At 39.7% G+C, this 17,321-nt stretch overlaps 1 protein-coding gene across 1 annotated transcript; it reads left to right on the plus strand.

Moving 5' to 3' along the window:
* Positions 1 to 13,407: 13,407 nt before the first annotated feature.
* LOC143533941 (uncharacterized) lies at positions 13,408 to 14,019 on the plus strand. The gene has a single exon (XM_077028561.1). The coding sequence runs from the start codon at positions 13,408 to 13,410 to the stop codon at positions 14,017 to 14,019; it is 612 nt and encodes a 203-aa protein (XP_076884676.1).
* The last annotated feature ends 3,302 nt before the right edge of the window (positions 14,020 to 17,321 follow it).

The following is a 17,321-nucleotide window of genomic DNA, read 5'->3' on the forward strand; positions in this document are numbered from 1 at the left end:
ATAAAGCGTCCATAATACCCAGCTAAACCCAAAAATTGGCGGATCTCTTTCGGTGACTTTGGGGCCTGCCAATTTTTAATGGCTTCAACCTTACTCGGATCTACATGGATACCGTGTCGGTTAACAACGTGCCCTAAAAATTGTACTTCTTGTAGCCAAAATTCACACTTTGACAGCTTGGCATACAACTTTTCCTGCCTCAACAGCTCCAAAACAGTTCGTAAATGCTGCTCGTGTTCCTCCTTGGTTTTCGAATATGTCAAAATGACATCAATAAACACGATAACGAATTTGTCGAGGTACGGTTTACAAACTCGATTCATAAGGTCCATGAAAACTGCGGGAGCATTAGTCAGTCCGAACGGCATAACTAAGAATTCGTAGTGGCCATAACGAGTTCGGAACGCCGTTTTAGACACGTGTTCCTTTTGAATCTTAACTTGATGGTAACTGGATCGAAGGTCAATTTTCGAGAAATAGTTTGCCCCTTGGAGTTGATCAAACAAGTCATCTATTCGTGGAAGAGGGTATCGGTTTTTGATGGTAACTTTGTTTAATTCCCGGTAATCAATGCACATTCTAAAACTTCCATTCTTTTTCTTTACGAACAATACCGGTGCTCCCCAAGGAGAATAACTAGGACGAATGAAACCCTTATCTAACAATTCCTGTATCTGGTTGGATAGTTCTTTCATTTCAGAGGGTGCCAATCGATAAGGTGCCTTAGCAATAGGGGCTGATCCTGGAATTAAGTCTATGCGGAATTCAACCTGTCGGTTCGGTGGTAATCCGGGTAAATCGTCAGGAAAGACATCGGGGTATTCATGTACAACGGGAATCTCTTTTATGCATTTCTCATCGGGGTTCTTTATAGTCACGCTTGCAAAGAATGCCATACAACCTTGGCGTAAACATTTCAACACTTTGAGATGAGACACGAGAGGTAATATCGAACCAGACTTCTCTCCTTGTACTACAATCAGCTCACCATTCGAAAAGGGAATTTTAACTGTCTTGTCGTTACACACAATCTCCGCCTTATACTTGGTTAACCAGTCCATGCCAACGATTACATCAAAACTTCCTAACTTTACCGAGAGTAAGTCAATAAGGAATGGGTAGTTATTAAGAATAATGGAACAGTTTTGGATTATTTGGTTAACAGTTATAGAGTTTCCATTAGCGAGCTCTATAGTATAGGGATTTGTTAGTTCACTAACTAGCATGTTACCCAAGGATACAAAACTAGTGGAAACAAAGCTTCTATCGGCACCAGTATCAAATAACACAGAAGCATATTGATCAGAAACAACAAATGTACCTGTTACTACGTTCGGGTCTTGTCGTGCTTCTCCTGACCCAATAACAAACGCGCGTCCCCGAGACGCACTTGAAGTCGATGCTTGGTTTCGACCGGTGACTGCTCCTCGATTCATCTTGGGGCAGTCCCTTCTAAAGTGTTACGTGCTCCCACATTCAAAACAAGCACGACGATTCACTACAGTTGAGTTTTGCTGAGCTGGTTTTTGACGGATTGGTTGCGGTCTCGGTAGTTGGGGACGACGGGGTTGGGTTGTCTGGGCTGGTCGGCTCAAAATTTCTACACCTGCTCTGCAATTAGGGGCATAATGCCCAGTTCTACCACATTTTTGGCATACCGGAATCTGCACTCTCCCACATGATGGTAATTACATTTGTCACACTTGGGCAAGGGTCCCTTATACCTGTCTTGCTTCGTATTGGAACCAGTTATAGCATAATTTCTGATTGTCGGACGTGCACGTTTGCTTGATTGTCCTCCTTGTGCTCTTGTCCCATAGTCAGTTCGTTTCATACCTGATGATTCCCCGACCATTCTCAACACTCCGCTTCTTACCAAGTCGAAAGTAACGATGCCGGCCTGAGTCACGGCATTCTCGAACGAAGTGTGACCCACAGAGTTCACCAAACTCCTCACTCCCGGGGCCAAACCCCAAATATAACGTTCAACTCTTTTATTTTCAGGAGTTACTAACCATGGTACTAAGCGGGCCAATTCATTGAAGCGGTTCGTGTATCCCAAATGATTCGCTCCTCTCATCTCCAAACTCCAGAGTTCGTGTTCCAATCTTTGAATTTCGTTCCTTGGGCAGAAATGTTCCAACATCAGTGTTTTGAGTTCAGCCCATGTCATGCGATTCACCGTATCTTGACCTTTTATCTGTACCGTAGTGTTCCACCACATTAATGCGTGATCAGTGAAAGTAGAAGCAACATACTTGACTATGTTTTCAGGTGGACAATTGCTGATATTGAGGACAGATTCAGTCTTTTCGATCCATTTAATCAGCCCGTTTGGTCCTTCAATACCTTTGAATTCGATCGGTTTACAGGCCATAAAATTTTTTTATCGAATATTCCCTTCGAGGGGGATTAGGGTTGTTATTGTTATTGTTTGGGTTCGGTGGGGGATTATTGTTGTTGACATTATTTGCATCAGGTGGGGGATTATTATTTGCAACTGTTTCATTGTTGGTTGGGGGAGCATTATTGTTTTGTTGTTGGTTTGTTTGCATATTTGCGTTTACACCGGCAGTTACTTGTGTTACAATAAGCGGGATTACTGCCTGCATTTGCCGAGCAATCATCTCGGCTATTTCTGCCTCGGTCATAGGGTTTGCTTTCTTTGGGGCCATTCTATAATGATAAACAAATATAAGGCAATTAGTACTAATTCCAGTCTATGGCACTATGTAATAGTAATCACAATAAATGTTGTACAGGTAAACCAGATAACATACTAACATTTCACAAATTGTTCTGTACATTGATAATAAAAGGTACATAGACTTAGCCTAATAAAGGCCAGTGCTTGCATGTATATATCAAAATCTGTCACTAAGTGACTGTTAGACTTAACCCTATAAGGGTCAGTGCTTGTAATAATGTACAAAGTTGTGTTCCACATTAACATAACATACTACTATATACATACATGGAGTATCAAAATATCATGTACACATAATCGTAATATTCCGCATCTATCCATACAGAAGATAGGCTAGCCACAAACATAAAAATAACAGCACCGTAATCACCCAGTAACAGTTCCACAGCCGAACTGTTACCCTATCCAAACAACAGTGGTGGTAGGCATCTGACTGCTGCAAGTTCAGTATCTGATGTAACGTCGATAAGTACTGGGTCATGTCCCTCCTCTCCTGGTTAATGTTAGCTATGGCTATCGAGTGGTCTATCACACGGTCAGTCAAGACAGCCATCCAAGAGTTGTTTTCTGCTTTGGGAGGTCAGGGCGAGGGGTAGGTATACTCAATGAACGAGAAGATGAAGTATCTACCCTAGGGAGTGAAGGTCCTCCCTGGTCATGGGTAGATCTGAATGGAATCGAGGTAGGGTCAATCGGGGTTACCCTAATACGAGCAGTCTGCCGGACTCGCGCTGTAGCTGAAGTCGTCGGCGACAGGTGAATGGGTGGAGTGGGTAATCTGGCTACTCTAGCAGGTGAACGATACCGACTGTTAACTTCGTCTTGATCCCTGCGTGGTGACCTGGGTGGATAACTATCGCATCTGTAACCAGATAGATTAGTCACATTCCTGGGTAGCTCTTTACAGATAACTTCTTCTTCCACCTCTTCCTCCGGTTCCTCTTCTGGGTCCTCCTCTTCTGGATCCTCCTCTGATTCTTCCTCGGGATCCTCCTCTACAGATATTACCGGTTCTTCTTCCGGTACGTAGTCGTTATTCCTTGACATGACTCTGCATAAAGGTTAGTTATAAGAATAATAACTATTGCTATCGCTAACTATTGTCGAGGAGATTAATTAATTAAACCAAATTTAATGTTAATTATATTATAATATAATATTAGTTTTATTAAAATTTTAATTATTATTATTATTTAAATCAATACTGAATATAAATGAATATAATATTCATAGTAAAATTTACCGTCATCAACAGTATCGTACGTACACGTATTCATACACTTTGTTTCACATAAGCACGTATGAGTGTTATATATATATATACTTTCCCATTACCTTTTATACACACATGTTGCCATTTTTATCTAACCACACGTTCTGCGACTTCTCCCCGAACTCCCTCGTACAAGTAAGTCTGTTATTATGTTTCGGATCACAATAACTCACTTGCCCTACAAGTTCATCCCGACATCCATCAGTATATAATATTAATTTATTATTTAATTATTTCCCAGAGTTAATCGAGCCTACGGTTATATTTTAGGTACCCTAAGGGATAACCTAATCCTTTATAACCAATGGCTCTGATACCAACTTCTGTCACACCCCGACTAGCACAATGCGGAAGCGTAAAACGGGAATGTAACAGACACCTCTGATATCAACACATTGTTTATAAAGAAACATTACAAACTAATTTACAATATATTACATTTCTTCGTTCTATCAGTGTTTTACAGTCTTGGCGATACAAACAAAACTAGTTCGTTAACTATACATTCTTACTACTAACACCCTTGCTTCTATTCACATAGCATCAACCACACACTTCAGGCACGTGACAGATCACCCAATCATTCCGATTTAGGTACACCTGAAAAGCAGTTTAAAACGGGTCAACAACTAAAGTTGGTGAGTTTCAAGAAAACAGTAATGAGTATTCACAAGTCAGCACTTGTAATCATGAGATAAGTATGTATGTATGTAAATGATGTATGTGATGTAATTATGTTAAGCTACAGTGAAGCCTGGACTGTTCAAGCTGTGTGCCTCCATTTTCCACCCTCAATCAGCCACTGTGGCCCCTTTCCGCCCACAACATGCCCCTGTAGCTATGTCTAACACTACATAGCCCGTTTGTATAAATATGGTCATGTGCAAACGACGCTATGTGACACGGCAACCAGGCCGATTCCGTTTGGGTTTGTCAAACCAATAGTACTATTCACAAGCCACCGGCTCGAAGTTAATCACTGTGTTAGTGGGGACTTTCGTGTGTTAGCACTTAGATAATTCACATCATCTTACATTTCGGATAAGTATATAGATATAAGCAAACATGCTTTTCACCCCGAAAGTTCGTAAAACTGTTTAAAGAGTAGGGTCATGAAACTCACGGTTTAGTAGATATTCAGTACTGTATCAACTCGTGGTTTGTTCGGTCCGCTATCAGCAGTTCCTATAATCAATATTATAATAATATTAATATTTTAACATTATTATAATCTCAATACTAAACTGGGTTGTATAACTAATCTGAGTGTAGCTGGAACGCCAAGAAAGTGGCAATAGGCTTAGGTTGTGATGTTGTTCAATGTCTAATACTTAAAACTGAACTTGGCTCAGATTCCCGTTTTCCCAGCTGGGCCAAGTTGTTCGTTTAGGCGTTCAGAAAACAGTAATGGGAAAATAAGCTTGGGTAAATGTATTGGTTAATAAAATGATTAAGTTATAAAGAAAGATCACATACTGGGGTCCCGGATTAGCCACGGGGCCCGTTTCCGTTTATACAGTTTGATTTGAGAAGAAACGCGCACAATCCACCCGGATTGTCCAGGTTTCTCATAGAAAAGTTCATTTTTACTTAATTAGTCCAAAAATATGATTTTTGATCACTCTTGGTGTTTTGATATTCCCGCAGATTCACTAGTCGCGAACTTGCCGGTTTTTATAAAAACTGAATTTGTTTAATATTCAGATTAGCATAATTAATTAACCATTAATCATTAAACTATGAAAATTTGACCACTTATCAATTAAAATATGTATATTTTTATAAAAATATTTCTGGAATTTATTTACTGATTTATTAATTTATAAAAATTCATTTTATCAGCTATATTTTGCCTGAAAATCGTCCGTTTACCCCAAACAATTTCCAAAAATTCCACAAAAATTCCTGAATACTCAAATCATGTCCCAAAACAACCTGTATCAATTCCAGAATGTAAAAAGCTCGTGCGATATTCTTTTCAGCCCAAATTCGGCAATAAAAATTCACACGAACGCAAATAAACAAAACACCTTTAAACTTCTCCAAATGATCCCACAATTCCTATGTGATCAAAATACATCGAATATGAGTTCCCAAAAATTTTCATAATTTTTGAAGTATTTTAGCTATTTTTCCCAAATAAACTTCCCAATTCGGTAATAAATTCGCCAAATATTCTCGGATGGTCGAAAAATTACCAAATTTGAACAGGGGCTCATTGACATGGTCCCTGATGTCCCTGCAAAATTTCAAGTCTTAAAAATATGCACATCACAACCTTAACCTAAATAGCCCGTAAGCGAGTGTTTCGGCATTACCTTAGCGGGTTTGGCTCGTTTCCGACCTTTTAATCAAGTTATCAGGTTCTTGTGCTTCTAAGCAAGCTAGGTACAAGTCCTATATCACAAACCAAGCAATATTTCATCATCATAACAGCCCTTAAGTTAGGGTTTCGGCTAGTGTACAAAAACGAACTTTTGAACCGTAAAAACGTCGTTTCAACCCTTTAATCCGTGTTTATGGCCAAAAAAACTATCAAAACAGGTTCCTTACCATGTGTATGATCAAAACATGTTTATATACCATTTTTAGGATTTTTACACGTTTATGAATGATTTTTAGTAACCAAGACATGTTTTTATGGTATTAAACAAGTTTAAACAAGTGTAAAAGTAGCTTATTTAAGTTGTTTACCTTAGGGTTTCTTGATTTTTTGGCTGGGGAAGAAGTTTATGTCCAGAATTTTCAAGAAAATGAGGTTAAAATATCTTGTATCTAGTTTAAATATGAAAGAACTAAAAGGGTTGGGGGGTTTGCTGTTGCGATCGGGATGTATATGGGCCCACCTTGGGCCCACTTTGGACCAAGTTTCTGATTTCTCAACCCCAAACACGAAAAGCCCGGTACAAATTTATTTCGGGTTCGGTTTTTGGCGTGAAAAACTTATCGGGTGCGTTAAACAGCGCGAAAACGGGTGTTTTTCGGCTAGTTTTGTGTAAAATTATAAAAACATACTATACGTTTGTAAAAATCAAAAATATTTTCACGGATTGCTTAAAGCATTTCAAATAAGTGTTTGGTACGTCTTTTTCGGCTTAACGGATGATACAATGCTTGGTTTGTAACTATCTTTCGCGTTTAAATCTATAGTGGGTGGTTAAACGAGCATGTTTTCGTTTAACTTGTTTGCTATCAAACTAAGACCATATTTCTAATATTTTAGCTTGTATAGATCGTATATCACTTAGAAATGGCCCCCCGAGATATCTGAGTCGTAACCCGACCCGTTCAGTTGATCGTTCGTTTGTTACGCAAAAGGCGTTTATTTGCTTAATCGGTAATTACGTAATGAGGTGTACCTTGTTTTGGCTCAAATGTCACACCATCCCATAATGCGGTATCTTCAGGATAACAAGATTCCAGAAGGAGAAAATCCAAGAGCTTTCCGAATGAAGGTCACCCAGTATATTATCCTATATAATAATTTGTATATAAAATCACTTGCAGGTCCATACTTGAGATGTTTGGAATATCAAAAAGCACAAGAAGTTCTCAAGGATATACATGAAGGTGATTGTGGAAACCACACTGGGGGCAAAGCCTTAGTATCCAAGATACTGATGACAGGTTACTTCTGGCCAACAATGAAGAAGGACGCAATAAAATTTTCTAGAAAATGTGATGCTTGTCAAAGACACAACAACATCTTGCATCAACCAGCTGAACCATTATATCCTATCATATCCCTGTGGACATTTATGAAATAGGGGATGGACATTGTGGGAAAGTTTCCCAAGGCTCCTGGTGGAAAAGTCTTTATGCTGGCTATGATAGATTACTTCTCCAAGTGGATTGAAGCAGAGGCATTTGTCCAAGTGAAAGAAGAGGATGTGATCTCATTCATCAAACGCAATATCCTGACAAGATTTGGTATCCCAGCAGATATTGTCAGTTCATCGGTAGTAGAACAACCAACTTTTGTGAAACTTGGGGAATCAAAATGGTGACTTCAACTCCAGTACATCCTCAATCCAATGGTCAAGCAGAGTCAAGTAACAAGATCATCATCAACAATTTAAAGAAGAAATTGGGATCCAAGAAGGGAAAACGGGCTGAAGAACTACCATTTGTTCTTTGGGCTGATAGAACCACTTCGAAAAATGCAACGGGTCAAGCACCCTTCTCTTTGGTGTTTGGGACCAAAGTTGTTATCCCTACGGAGATGGTGATCCCCCAGCAAGAACCAACATCCAAGATACTGAGTCCAACAACCAAAGCCTTATTGAAGACCAAGATACCATTGATGAACTCAGAGATCTCGCCAAGATCAAAATGGCAGCATACCAACAAAGGATAGCCAAGTCCTACAACAAGAATATTCGGATTCGAAGATTCCAAGTAGGAGATATAGTGTTAAGAAAGGCATTTCAGAATACCACTAACCCAGCAGATGGAAAGCTAGCTCCAAAATGGGAAGGTCCTTACTTGATTAATTCAGAAGCAGGAAAAGGGGCCTACAGGTTAATCACTATGGAAGGTGTTCCTATATCAAGAGCCTGGAATGTTATCCACCTTAAAGCATATTTTTGTTAGTATCCTTGACTGGTATGTTCGTATCCTCGGGATAAAGGTATGTTCCCTCATCTACTTTTATACTTTTGAACTTTGTTATCTCTAAATCAAACTTACTGATTTAAGCATCGGAGGGGTGTTTGCCAGGCTAACACCCACCCCTCATTAAGAGTTCAGTGTTTTGCAGTTATCCCAAAGATATGTTATCCTCACCACAGTCAGAGGATGATCACCTCACACACGAATAAGATATCCCTGATATCTCCTAAGGTTTAAAGGTCTTCACCTTTCCAACAAATGCCTTGAGCGCATGAATAAGATATCTTGGATATCTTCTAAGGTTTAAAGGTTTTCACCTTTCCAAAGAACGCCTGGAGCGCACGATGATTCGGATATAGTTCGAGGCAGGCGGACCAGACCAGCTGATAATTCGTTTGTTGTTGGCTATATACCGAATCCTTAAGATAAGTGGCAGACGTGTCACACATACGGTTTATAACATTTTATGTTATCTAAGGTTTATAAAATTTTCATGTTATCTCAAGTTTTGGCATTGACATGCCCGTAGGTTTGGGACTTTCCCCAATATTATCTCAAGCTTAGACATTTTCATGTCTCTCAAGTAAAGGCCTAGTCGCCAGTGCAAAGGCTTTACCGCCAGTAAATGGGCTTTATCGCCAGGATTATCTAACATTGTTTTGACAGATCGAAGATCGGACAATCACTAAATGGAGAGATGTTACAAAGTTGTTTTTGACTCAGCAAAATTCCAGAAAGTTGACACTTCAAAAAGATCAACAGTTGGGGACATCATATGTGATCTGAATCAATTTAGGTACTCTTTACACTTAGTTTTATTACACAATTTATATTTCAAGGTATGATCTTTTGGTTTGGTTGTGATAACTCACACGAGGCATAAGGATATATTATACTTAAGATATTTTATTCCTAATAAGTCCTTTGATTATGCTTTCTAAAAATATATAATCGTTAGAATATTTTATGTTCAGGATATATGATCCTCAGGATATTTAATTGAAAAGTCTTAAAGATATATTATTCGAAACAGTAACTTATTTAAGAAATTAAAGACATGCAATATTCTAACTAAAACTTGTAAGTTACTGAACACAATGCCTAAGGCCAAAAGATTATATTATTACTAACCATAAGTGGAGGAAATTAAAAGGGCAACATCCGGGTTTAATCTTGGAAAGCAAAGATCCCTCCACCCGAATACTGCCATATTTCCAAAAGTCGAGATATCATTGGCTTCGTCTTGGAAAGTCAAGATCCCTCCACCCATGTATCCTAATATCCTAAGCATAATATTGTTTCAAGACAGAAAAGTAAATTGTTTAACAACCATTACAACCCAACATCAAACCAACAAACACAAACATATAAAAATTTGGCTCAAGCTTTTTCTTTACCGCCATCACTGCCCAATTGCACCTCGCCACCGACCGCCTCCACTGCATCCTTGATCGCCACTTCCACAGCCTCCTCCGTAGACTTCTCCGTACCACTAGGACCAGCATCCTCCACATTCTCACCATTAAACTCGGCCAAGACTCTCTCCCAAGCAGCCACATCCCAAAAAGGAGTCTCCAACCCCCCGTCCTTAGCCTCTTTAACCATCCTAAGCCAGGACGGGAAAATGGAGACATCAGCCGATTTCTTTGCTCCCTTAGTAACCTCCTGGATCTGCACAAGACGATCCGCCTCTTGGTGGACTAGCTCCTTCTTGGCCAGCAAGAGTTCCTGCTTCAAGTCCTTGATCTCTTTCGTCTTCCTATCAAGAAGGCTGGTTTTGGCGTTAGCAATCTTCGACATCTCGGCAATACAAGTGTTGGCCTCAAGAAGCTCGTGATGGAGATCGTTGAATTTGGAGGATAGCAATCCTAGTCCCTGCACGAATCAAAATAGCCTTAGCATATGTTATCTACAGGATACAAGGGTAAAACACGAATAATACCTGATTGAATTCAAGATCGCATGTCGGAGAGGAATCGGAGGTATCATGGGTCTTCCTCTTTTTCGAAGCCTTAGCACGAATTACTTCGGGTTTAGGCTGAGGGACATGAGCGACTTCTTTCTTCTTAGTGCTACGAGTAGAGACCATGCTGTCAATGTCGTCCAAAGAAAAGGCTGAAGCAAATTTACCTACGAGTATACAGGTTAGTATCCCTAATCCTTAGAATATCTATACTAACAATTCAATGTTCCTTACCAGACATAACGGAGCTTGCGGACGGAGATGGTTCTTGAAGGCTTGACTGGAAACAAAATGTCCTCTCTTCCTCATTAATGAGAAAGAAAGAGGAGAGCTTATCCTCGGTTTCTCTGGTGGGCGGGGCAATCTCGAAGAACTTCAAAGCTGCAAAAAACAAAATATCAGTTACAAAGATGTCAATATACATCTCTTCAATATAAAGTATCCTACTTTTTGAAACCCAGAGATAAGGAAGAGTATCAGAATGTGGGAGAGAATCTCTCATAACAAAGAAGAATTGTCTCTTCCACTGGTCATTGTTCTGGGTGTTCCTCAGAACGAGCGGGGTTCGACAAGATTTAGTTTTAAGAAGGTATCTTGAAGATCCGTGGCTGCGAAGGTCATACACAGACGCAAGCTCATAAAGGGTAAAATCAAAGGCGTAGTCGGCAATTAGTCTCTCCAAAACAAACAAGGTCCTCCAAACCATGGGCATGGTTTGGGCAAAACTAAGACCATTTCAGGAAAAGAACTCAGTAGTGAAGGCAGGAAATGGGTACGAAAAGCCGATTTTAAAAGGCAAAAAACGAAAAACAGATCCAGGTTTTCGAAACATGGTCAGAAGAAAGAGCGGCATCAAAAGATCTAAAAACAGTTCATGGAGGAAAACAACCATGAGACTGAAGGTTGGTAATATCGTTATCACCAAAAGTGCATATCTCAGTCGCTGGACTAGCAAGGAGATTTTGTGATACAAAATCTTCGATACCGGACCTATGAAGCTTTGGACTCATGAATGGAAAAGATGAGGATCAAGAGAAATAGGAAAAGATTTTATTACCTATGAAGACGGTTGAATGCATTAGGAATATTTATCTTGGATAAATACGGGTGTTCAAGGGTCACGGATGATGGACACGTGTAACAAGAATGCACCGCACATCCTAGAATTCAAATTTCAAAATTTGAAAATTTTACAGTTGTAACCCCTACCTACAGCTGTTAAATTTGGGGACAATTATTAGGGCACGAATTTTCGGTATCCTCAGCAAGTACTATACTCAGAACAATTCCAGGATACGGTATCCTCCAAGGTAACAGGTATCCTAATATACTATATAACTAACAAATTGTTCCCAGATTTTCCTTGTTTACCAGGTCAAAGACCGTTGATATGATCTCCCGGAGACTCGCTTTTGCCGTTATTAGATCGTGGCAGCAAAGGAAACGTATTAACTAATGAGATTAACGGCTAATTGGACTCATTCCAAAGTTTCATTAAATATAGGGCATATTGTTAGCTTTATTCTTGTATAAATAGAGCTTACCTCAGATCACAACACACACACTTTTTAGCACTCGAGACTTAGAGTACTCGTTCATTGTAATCACGATCCGGTTAAGCTCCACCACTTGTAACCACTTTATTATTAATAAATCGGTGGTGATAGTTTTCACCACCCGGGGTTTTTTTCTTGTGATCCTAAGGATAACAGGGTTTTTCCTCGCAACAAATCTCTGTGTTCAAGCAATATTCACAAGTACCTAGTTCCATTTTATTAACTTGGTTGTAAAATCTCACTTGTCAATTTTTGACCAAAACAACCACGATCAAGGCCACTTGATGTCCACGAAGGAGACTTCATACCCATGCAAACCACTGCTCCTACTGGCTCAACTCTTGACACTGTAACAATGTACCTCGGACACAGCTATGGGGGGAGATCTTTTGATCACACAAGAGGTGCACTTACAATAATTTATCTTTTGGTACTAATCATGGTGGTATGCAGGATACATCAATCAATCAAACTATAGCCCGTGAGTTACAGAAGCTCAAGGATATGATATCCAGTGTACCAGGATTCATCAAACCTATCCCCAAGTTCTCAGTAGGAAGCCATAACATATCCAGATTCGCATCACCAATTTGTGATGCTGAGATACCAAAGCGCTTCACCGCCCCTAGTATGAAGTTATATGATGGATCCACAGATCCCGAGGAACATGAAGCCTTATACCGTGAGAGGATGGAAATCAACAAATCCCAGAAAGGCTGAAAGAGGCTTGCTTATGCAAAGGCTTCAGCTCAACACTCACTGGATCTGCTCTCAAATGGCTACTAAGTCTTCCTCCTTATTCAATTACTTCTTTCTCACATTTAATAAATTTGTTTAATAGTAAATTTTCACGTAGTAGATCCTTTGAAAAAATAACTAGTGATTTATAAAAAGTTGTCCAACCTCGTGGGGAACCCCTTAGACAGTTCCTTACTAGGTTTGGAAGAAAGGCCTTGGAAATTCTAAATCTGGATCGACAGTTGTTGAGGCATTCAAAATGCGATTACAAAAGCACTCACCATTTTACCAAGATCTTGTCATGACCCCTTGCAGGAACTTAGATAAAGTCCAAAACAGAGCTTTAAGATTCATCAGGTTAGAAGAGGATCAAAGAATACAAGATCAACTGAATAATCCGGCAAAGAGTGAAATTCAAGACAAGAAACAAGGATCCTACTTTAGGAATAACGGCTCCAAACCATACTCCAAAACAAATGGCCAGAAGATCAACGTTGTGGAGGTTGAAGAGGATGATGAAGATTGCCCAAGGATATCTGATTACTGCTTTTCTCTAGATATGGGAGGAGTATTGCTTGCTGTTAGGAGCTTGGGTGACATAGCTAGATGGCCAAGGAAGAATGAGAAGGCGCCTTCTCCCAAAGACAAATCCAAATGGTGTGCTTTCCACGAAGACATCGGTCACATGACAGAAGACTGTATCGCCTTGAGAAGGGAGATCAGCTACCTCCTCAGCATAGGCTACCTCAAGGAGCTGTTCGGAAGAAAAAAGTCAAGGACCCAGGATCCTGAGCCAGTCCCAGAAAAGGCTGCTCCACCTCCTCCGGACGCTCAAGTTATCAATGTAATCTTTGGAGGTTCTGATATATGCGGGACTTCGTATTCTGCTACGAAAAAGCATGCCAAAGAAAGCAAATTGGAGAATGATGAAAGGCTGATCAGGACTTCTACAACGGTCGAGCAAAAAGTCATCTCTTTTGATGAGGATGATCTGGTCACCGTCCAGGATCCTCATCATGACGGTTTAGTCATTGCTCTGTTTATTTCTAACCATTATGTTCGCATGATCCTCATTGATGGAGGAAGTTCAGTTAACATCGTCCAATTAGAAGTACTCAGAAGGATGATATCCCGGAGTCAGAAACTGTCCCACGATCCTCAGTTCTTGTAGGATTCAATGGGGAAATGAAGAACACATTGGGGGACATCAAACTCCCCATAAATATAGAGGGAGTAAATTCTATTCAAAAATTTTGTATTATCGATTCCTTGTCTTGTTGCAATGTTATTCTTGGCAGGCCTAGGATACACGAAATGAAGGAAGTTCCCTCTACTTACCACCAATGGTAAAGTTGCCTACCCGTGGGGAAAAGCGAAGATCGAGAGCGACCAACAAGACACTAAGGATTTTTATACCTCTTCCATGAAGCCTACAAATATTCTAAGGGAAGCATAGCAATTATAGAAAGCAAGAAGAAACGTCATGGAGACTAGGGAAAAAATTTCAAGGAAGTGGTCTTGCACCCAGAGGATCCTAACAGCAAAGTACTAATCGGAGTTGAGATACAAGAATCCATCGAGAAGGATCTAGTATCCTTCTTACAACGAAGAAAATCAACCTTTGCAAGAAAACACGAAGATATGACAGGTATTTCTAAGGATGTTATAACCCATAAACTTGGAATTGATCCTTCTTTTAGGCCTATTCATCAAAAAAGAAGGAAATTTGCTCCGAAAAAATGCGATTATCCAATAAGAGGTACAGAAACTACTAAAGGTAGGTATGATTAGGGAAGTAAGGTATCCAAAATGGTAAGCCAATGTGGTTGTAGTTCAAAAGAAAAACGGAAAGTTGAGGAGGGTATGTGTCGATTTTAATGATTTGAATAAGGCATGTCCCAAGGATCCTTTCCCTCTTCCCCACATTGACTCTATGGTGGATGCTACCGTAGGGCATGAAATATTGACCTTTATGGATGCTTCATCATGATTTCAACAAATCCAGTTGGAACCATCTGATCAAGTGGACACAACATTTATAACCCCTACGGGCATATATTGTTATATTGCTATGTCGTTTGGTCTTAGAAATGAAGGTGCTACGTATCAGAGACTGGTTAATATGATGTTTATGGATTAATTAGGAGACACCATGGAAGTCTATATCGATGACATGGTGGTGAAATCAAAGAAGGAGGAAGATCACCTCAAGGATATAGAAGTAGCATTAGACATCCTTGACAAATATAACATGAAGCTAAATCCTGCTAAGTGTGTATTTGGTGTTAAGGTAGGAAAATTCCTTGGATATCTAGTAACCAAAAGCGGGATAGAAGCAAGTTCAGAGCAGATTCAAGCTATCTTAAATCTCAAGTCCTTAACGAACATCATAGAGGTGCAAAGGTTAACAGGAAGGGTGGCAACATTGAATAGGTTCATACCAAAGTCCTCAGAGAAATGTATAGATTTCTATGACATCCTGAGGAAATACAAGAAATTCGAGTGGACGGAGAAACACGAGGCTTCCCTCACTGCTTTAAAGGACTACTTATCCTCGGCACCCGCTCTGATGAAGCCTGTGGATGGAGAAACCTTGATCCTCTACATGGCCGTCTCTCTCACTGCTTTAAGCGCAGTCCTAGTAAAGGATCACGAAGGTAACCAACATCCAATTTACTATGTAAGTAAAAGTCTACTTGATGCAGAATCTAGGTATTCTCACATAGAAAAACCTATTCTCGCTCTAATTATGGCTTCAACTAAGTTAAGACATTATTTTGAAACTCATACTATCATCGTAAAAACTAATTATCCTATTAAGAATGTTCTTAGAAAACCAAAAATGTCAGGCAGAATGGCTAAGTGGGCTGTAAAACTGAGTGCTTATAATATTTAATATGAGCCTAGAAACGCAATCAAGTCACAGGCCCTAGCAGATTTTGTGGCTGATTTCAGTAGTGACATAGAGGAACAAGCCTATCTTGAAGTTCAACAGCTTGAAAAAACCAAGGATCCTTGGACACTCTTCACTGATGGAGCCTCAAATGTTAAAGAAACAGGATTGGGAATACTACTAAAATCGCCACAGGGGGACATACTACTCCACTCAATAGCTTATGAGTTCCATGCCACTAACAATAAAGAAGAATACGTGGCACTCATTGTAGGTATACAACTAGCCAAAGGTATGAGAATCGGTTATCTTCAAATTTTTGTAGATTCATTATTAATTTCTAATCATTTTAATGGCTCGTATGCAGTCAAAGATGAAAAGTTAGTTAAATATTTAGATATAGTTACGGATCTTGCAGGATCCTTCAATTATTTCAATATTACATACGTACAGAGAGAAGAAAATGCCGGGGCTGATGCCTTAGCAAACCTAGCTTCAGCCTTAAAGCTTCCTGAGAATACAAAAATTCCCATCATTCATGTCTTATCTCCGGCAATCGAGGAATACAAGGCATTGGAAGTAAAAGGGAAGATGCTCATAGATCCTAAGGATCATCCTCGGGATTGTTCATCTTGGATCCTTCCAATAATAACGTACATCCAAAAGGGAAAAATCCCGGATGGTGAAAACCCCAGGGCTTTCAAAGCCAAGGTATCACAATATACTATTATACATGATATGCTATAAAAGAAATCCCTTGCAGGTCCATACTTAAAATGCATAGAAGAATACGAGATCCAGAAAGTACTAAAGGATTTCCATGATGGAGATTGTGGCAATCATACAAGGGGGCAGGCCATTAGTCTCTAGGATCCTAAGGACTGGATACTTCTGGCCTACAATGAAGAAAGATGCTATGGAATACTCCAGGAACTGTGATGCTTGTCAGAGGCATGGCAACATCCTACATCAGCCAGCAGAACCCTTATACCCCATTGTCTCCTCATGGCCATTCATGAAATAGGGAATGGACATAGTGGGCAAACTCCCTACAGCTCCTGGGGGAAAAGTTTTTATGTTAGCTATGACAGATTATTTCTCTAAATGGATTTATGCTGAGGCATTTCCCAAGTCAGGGAGAAGGAAGTTATATCCTTTATTAAGCATAATATTATTACTAGATTTGGTATCCCTTCTGAAATTATTTGTGATAATGGTTCCCAATTTATTGGGAAAAGAACTACTAACTTTTGTGACATCTGGGGAATTAAGATGATCACTTCAACACCAGTCCATCCACAGGCAAATGGCTAAGCAGAAACAAGCAACAAAATCATCATCAACAACTTGAAGCTGAAGCTGGAAAGGGGGCATGTCGTTTGACGAATATAGAAGGTGACATGCTCACAAGGGCTTTAAATGCAATTCATCTAAAAAATGTTTTTGTTGATCAGGATCCTGGATCCTAGTCAGTTACTTCAATCCGGTATCTGGTAAATTTCACTTTATGTCTATATTTATATACATTATGTTAAAATTTTGTTTCGTCAAGTATCTCAAGTTGCAGAAATGCCGAGCAA

Source organism: Bidens hawaiensis, unplaced genomic scaffold, assembly GCF_021521415.1.
Source record: "Bidens hawaiensis isolate Kalapana, Puna unplaced genomic scaffold, B.hawaiensis_p1.1 tig00009958_1, whole genome shotgun sequence".
NCBI lineage: Eukaryota > Viridiplantae > Streptophyta > Magnoliopsida > Asterales > Asteraceae > Bidens > Bidens hawaiensis.